Below are 6,435 nucleotides of genomic sequence, written 5' to 3' on the forward strand. Positions count from 1 at the left end.
ATTAAAGGGGGTATGTTAAATCATGGCTACTGTACATAAGCATGAGGCAGGATGGGGCTGAGGGGCCCCGTATAAGATCATTGTGTCTGAGTTTTACTGAATCCTGACACTATGTCTAAGAATACGTCTCTTACCTACCACTCTTATGGAAATTCTTCTCTTTTTTGGGGGAGAGGTTTTTGCTATGAGGCACATGTACTTGCCAGAAAGACAGAAAGAGACAGGGAGACAGAAAGCGAGAAATCACCCCCCAGGGGAGATGTTCTCCTCCTTTCTTCTCTCGGGATCTTGGGCACACACGCACATTGCCCGGCGTGTGTTTAAGCCACTGGGTCCGGGACTCAAACCACGGTTGACTACATGGGCGTCCAGCAACATAGCTGCTGGTCCCAGAAATTCTTCTCTTTTAACAAGCAAAACAAGAAGTCTGTCAATTGGAAGCATCTTGTTTTAAAAAAATTTTACACTGTTCTTTTCCCCTCACTCCCTCCACCATGCCCCTACCCTTGTACACATATATGCCACACACACACACACACACACACACACACACACACACAAACATACTCACTCACTCACATGCGAACCAGAAGCAAGAAATGGTCCTTACAGTCCCTTTTGAGCTGATAGGACCAGAATGTAATCACCTGCTGAAACATGCAGAGTATTTGGGAATGAGCTTCTGGATGGGAGCTTCCAATAAGCCAAAATAAAACCAAATAAATTAAAATAGCAAGAAAAGCTGTAAGCAAAAGAAAGCTTAGAAACAAAGAAACCAATAATGTAAATGCTATGGCAGGTGAGGTGAATGCGAAGGCCAAGCTATGGGATAAAGGGAGAGGAGTTAGAGGAAGCATGGGAGGACTGTCTCCCTCTCCACCACAGGGAAACACCCTCGCTCTGCCTTGGCTCCAAGGTCTGACCAAGAAGGGGGAGCCTGGTGACAGTAACTCCACATGAATCAACATAAAGGATGGTACAAAGAAAAAGAAGCATAGCAAATAAAAAAAGACATGTAACATGTGCCTACCATTTTCCAGATAAGAAGGGGCCGTACCTTCTGACGGGTCTAGGCGGCGGGCCCGCCTCCCATGTTTGGAATTGTTGTGCACAAACATGTTGTCAGACACAGCCAGCACGTGGCCGTCCACGTTGACTGTTGTTGATACAACAACCTGCAAAGATGAAGTGGATTTGAAAATGGAGTTGGCAAAGGAAAGCACAGAACCCGTTAGACAAAATAAAAGCCATCTTAAATATTGCAGAGCAAAAGCAAACTTCACTTGTTCCTGGAAATTCTCCATTGATTGATGTGCATTCACAGCTTTTTTGGCTAATGGCGGTGGGTGGGTTGTTTTGTTGTGTTTTGTTTTGACTCAAGATTGCATCTCTTCAAAACCTGCTCCACTAATTACAGTTTAATCTCCTATTATGCTAACAAGTGAATTCAATTCAGAGAAATATTCTTCTAGCCATTAGCTTCAGAAACACCCCTCTAGCCACTCATTTTAAAGCCGCTGTTTTGATTGATCTGTTCACATATTGATTAGATAGTTTATCTAATTAAAATTAGTTCACTTGAGACCATCTTCCCTTAACTATGAGGATTCAGATTTACCCAAAAAAGGCTTCATAAATCAGGAACATTCCTCCTGCCCACATTTTATCAGCAAATGATCCCTGGGTCAATTTTACAATTACATTTAATGTCTGGTAATGAACTTTTTTGCATCTGAAGAGATCAAGTTGAATAGGAGCAGTGGAAGTATTTTCAATCCAGAAAAGTATACTTTCTCAAGTTCATTGCAAATGATAGCATGGATCCTGGATGCCAAGGGAATGCCCTTTCTGTAGGAGTGAAAATTTCCCATTCTTACTTAGGTTCAGGCTCAAAGAACAGCCAAGAGTGATGATGGAGCAAGCTTTCTTAAATTCTCAGCTTCCTAAAGGTAGAAGCAGGAAAAGAACACACCATGCAAGGAGCACCTTGCTGATCCCATACACCTTCCCAGGTGAGCTTACAACAAGCATTCTAGAAATATCACCATGTCATGGACCCAGAAAACAGGAAATTATAACCCAGACTTGAGATTTCTCTTTAACAGAGGTGGATCCATGTGATGTAACAATTCCACAATAGCTGGAATGGCAAAAATCAGAGTCCTGGTTTAATCTGGGTCTTGCAGTAGGATTTTATCCAGGCTTGCACCTGGTATGGCATAAAGGAAGTCTGGATTTTTGCCATAGTTTGGACAGATTCGGCCAAGTCTTCACGTCATCTCCACCCTAGAGAACCACAACCCTACAGAGAATTGTGTAGCAAGAGCTGGTGAGTAGGGGACTAGAAAGGGTTCCAATGTGTGCCTTTTATGATGTCTTTTATCATGTCAAAATATGCCAGATAAAATGAACTATTAAAAGCCAAGCCTGGGGCCAGTAGTTTGCATGGTGGTTAGGGCACTATATTCTCACATGGCCGACCACGGTTCGAGTCCTGGATGTGGTGGCTTGCGTTCATGCTCTCTCTCTCATTGTTTTTCTCTGGTGTGTACATGTGTCCTGTGGCAAATTTTTAAATAATTTTTAAAAATTAAATAGATAATTCTTTTTAAAAATAATTATTTTGTTATTTTATTATCTTTATCATTATTATTATTATTAATTGGATTCGAGAGAGAGCAAGAAAGGGAAAGTGAAAAAGCAAGCCACAGGGAACTAGCAGGAGGTGTGGTGGGTGGGGTGCTGGACACTCCCACATGGCAGATCACGGTTCAAGTCCTGGACCTGGTGGCTTGCTTTCTCACTTTCTCTCTCTCTCTCTGTCTCTCTCTGGTAAACTTTTTAAAAAAATGAATAAATTAAACAAAATAATTCTTTTTTTTGGGGGGGGGAGAGGTTTTTTTCTCTATAGGGTATATGCGCTTGCCAGACATACAGAGACATAGAGACAGAAAGCGAGAAATCACTGCCAAGAGGGGATGGTCATGCCGCAATCCCTTCTCCTCCATTCTCCTCTAGGGATCCTGGGCACGTATGCACACCCGCCCGGCGTGAGTTTCAAGCCATCGGGTCCGGGACGCGAACCGCGGTCGACTACGTGGGAGTCCAGCGACATAGCCACCAGGTCCAGGACTCAAACTGCGGTCAGCCACATGGGAATCTAGTACCCTAACTACTACATGGCTACCTGCCAGCCCCAGTAGATAATTCTAAAAAGAAAAGAAAGCCAAGCCTACAGTGGACTTCAGTGAATAACAATGTATCAGTGTTGGCTCATCAGGTATAACAAATGGCCACGACCAAATCAAGATGTTGATAATGGGGCACCATGAAGAAGGGGTGTTCAGGATGTATATAGGAACTCTCCATACATCCTGCACAATTTTTCTGGGCCAGTCAGGTGGCATAGCGGTTTAAGGTGTCTAGATCTTACATGGCTGGCTGCGCAGTTTGAATCCTGGACCTGGCAGTTTGAAAAATACACCAGGTGTATGTGCTTGGATGCTGAAAATCCTGAGAGGAGAATGGAGAAAGGACTACAGTATGGCATCCTCCCAGGGGTGATTTCTCATTTTCCCTCTCTCTCTAGCAAGTGCATAAGCCCAGAGCAAACTTTAAAAAAAATTTAAGAATGATTTTATTTCATTTATTGTCATCATCATTATTTGTTTAATTTGACCAGAGAAAGAGAAAGGGAAAGTAGAAAAGCAAGCCTCCAGGTCCGGAGGCTTGTGGGATCGACCATAGCTGATCATGTGGGAGTTCACCGCTTTTACTACCATGCCACCTGCTGGCCCCACCCATAGCAAACTAAAAGAAAAAAGAAATCTGTAAGCCTAAAACACTCTTAAGAAAACAAGTGTCTACTACCAAAATAAATTGAACTAATTAAATAAAAAATAATGGGAGTGATAAAAATTAAGCAAATAGACAAATAATACTTTATTAAGGATTTAAAAAGGAGTCAAAGCTACATCTGTATGTATGAGTACATGTGTAAGTAACTGATTTTTTTAAAAGTCTCGGGTCACAGAGAAGATGTGCAGTGGCAGGTAGTACCCAGCCCCACCCCAGCAAAAATGCCTTCCTGGGGGTGGTTTCTTTAACAATCCTCTTCTCTTTGGCCATTGTTGAGGTCTCAGAACACTGAACCTCTAAACAGTGTTAAGTTCTGCCCCAGTGATTCCTGGTCCAGTTTCAGGTATCTCAGCATCTTCTTTCCAACTGCGGCCCACTGGGCCTTTGGAGACCTGGTCGGAAGTGACTCTGACACCATTTTGGTGCCATTAGGGGGCCTGACAGCCTCTCCCTAGAAAATCCAGGAGCTGTTCCTGTTCACCTGGATGTACCCCTACCATCAACCTGCCAGGGTAGAAATCTCTACAAACACATCATCTGAATGTGATGCAAAGACAAGTGACCAATACTGACTGAGGCACAGACTTGACCCTTTAAAGTACTAGACCATAATATGTTAAAGAAACAAGAATTAAGAAAAAGACGACACTGTCTTTGCTCTGTCATCTATATATAGGTCAGTCACCAAGGGAAAATAGTGGAGTTCAGCAGAGAACACAGAAAGCAGTGCTTTGTTTCTCGCCTGGCCCAGCCCTGCAGTGCACCTACAGAAAGGTGCTGAGATTGTGAAACCAGTTGAAAATATTGTGTAAGCCCTAATATACTCTTAAATTCACTTAAAACCTTTTGATAGGCAGAGAGATTAACTAAAAAGACCGAAAGAAGTCCTTCTAGTAACTACAGCCTCCATGCTTGACCATGAGATCTCTTGGGACCAATGCTGCATTTGGTCATCAGTGAGACAAAGAGAATGTGGCCACTCAGCCCAGTGTGACGTCCACTCTGCTTAGTGGGATCAATATTACCAGTGCCCTATGAAGCCCTGTGCATGAGAAATGGAAGCAGATCCAACTGTGTAGAAGAAACACTGTCCCCAGCTATTGAGAGTTACTGTGGATGAGCCCAAAATGTCTGCCTCCCCTGATTGGCTAGTTGGATGTAGAGACAGATGTTACATTTTGCTAAAGGACATATAAATTATATTTCTATAAAACACTTTGAGCACTTTGACAGAAAAACAGTCTAAAGCCAGCTGGTGGCATGGTGTTTAAGGCAGCTGGATCCCACATGGCTGGCTGACTATGTGGTTGCGCCCCCAACCTGGCGGCTTGAAAAACACGCCAGGCATATGTGCATGCATGCCTAAAATACTGAAAGGAGAACAGAGAAGAAGGGATTGCAACATGACTGTCTTCCATTCTCATTCTTTTTAACTTTGTCTCTCTCTCTCTCGTTCTCTGTCTCTCTCCAGTGAGTGCACATACCCTCTAGCAAACTAAAAAAAATAATGTATCAATAAATGTTTAAATATAGAAAAACAGTCTAAATCCCAAATAAGAATGATTTGGTAATTCATCTCCAATCTATTAGTCAATTCCGTCAGTAACCAATTCGCTGGTTGGAAGGTACCACTAGTAGTTTTGTGTCCAAGCCCAGAATATTCTTACAATTAAAATCAGCAAACTGATCCATAATGTGTGCAGAATACCTTTTGCCCTAAAGAGATTTAAGTACTCACAAATTAAGTCAAGAAAAATAGGAGCTCTATCATAATCTATCCCTGAACCCAACCAGCTCTCCCCCTCTCCCCTTTAGACAAAATCCTCTAAGGCAAACCGGACGAGTTAGCCCAGGTCCAGAACACACTAGCAAGCAGGCACGGAATTAAGGAGGTAAGAATATGTTAAACCTCAGGACAAGGAACCTGAGACTATGAAAATGTTCTGGAACCTACAGGGGCAGTTCCCTTTATGAGAAATGCCCAGATCTTCAGTATACCCAGAAGGTTGCACTATTGTTTACCCCCACACTGAAAATCAACCAATCAAACCCTAAAAGAAAATCATAAACATGGCTATATTTTCAAAGCTGATTTCAGTTTGTTGTATGCCATGTCTATACTCAATGAATCGGGCATACTGAAGATACTAGATCATTTTTAAGATACTTTATTTACATATTTTACCAAATTAACCAATTGTAGTTTTATTCCAAGACCTGGAGAGCTAAAGATGATTTCTGGAACAGTTTCAAAGTCAGAGAATTTAAATTTTGCGTGACGAAATCAGGGCCGTGGTCTGTCTTTCAGAAATGTATACCTGGAATCTCCGCATATCTCGAGGGTTGCCTGCATTCTTCAAACAGTTCTGATTGCACTTGAGGAAAAACTTTAGAAAGAATCTATAAAAATACAAAAAATGGATATTTGTTAGGGTTATTAAATAAAAGACACAAACTTAATTTTTAACATATTTTTTACATTATTTTATTTCACTTTATTTATTCATTCATTCATTTATTTCAATTTGACCAGAGAGAGAGAGTGAGAAAGAGAGAGAGAGAGAGAGAGAGAGAGAG

At 41.9% G+C, this 6,435-nt stretch overlaps 1 protein-coding gene across 11 annotated transcripts in view; it reads right to left on the reverse strand.

Moving 5' to 3' along the window:
- EBF3 (EBF transcription factor 3) overlaps positions 1 to 6,435 on the reverse strand; it is a gene marked incomplete at its 5' end in the record, with an annotated part of 139,929 nt that overhangs the window by 39,674 nt on the left and 93,820 nt on the right. For 7 of the 11 annotated variants that reach the window (XM_027771229.1, XM_027771231.1, XM_027771227.1 and 4 more), the window contains 2 exon segments: positions 1,031 to 1,175; positions 6,177 to 6,258. In XM_027771229.1, the coding sequence (XP_027627030.1) occupies positions 1,031 to 1,175; positions 6,177 to 6,258 (227 nt within the window). 11 annotated transcript variants of the gene reach the window in all.

This window comes from Tupaia chinensis, unplaced genomic scaffold, assembly GCF_000334495.1.
Source record: "Tupaia chinensis unplaced genomic scaffold, TupChi_1.0 Scaffold000197_1, whole genome shotgun sequence".
Lineage (NCBI taxonomy): Eukaryota > Metazoa > Chordata > Mammalia > Scandentia > Tupaiidae > Tupaia > Tupaia belangeri.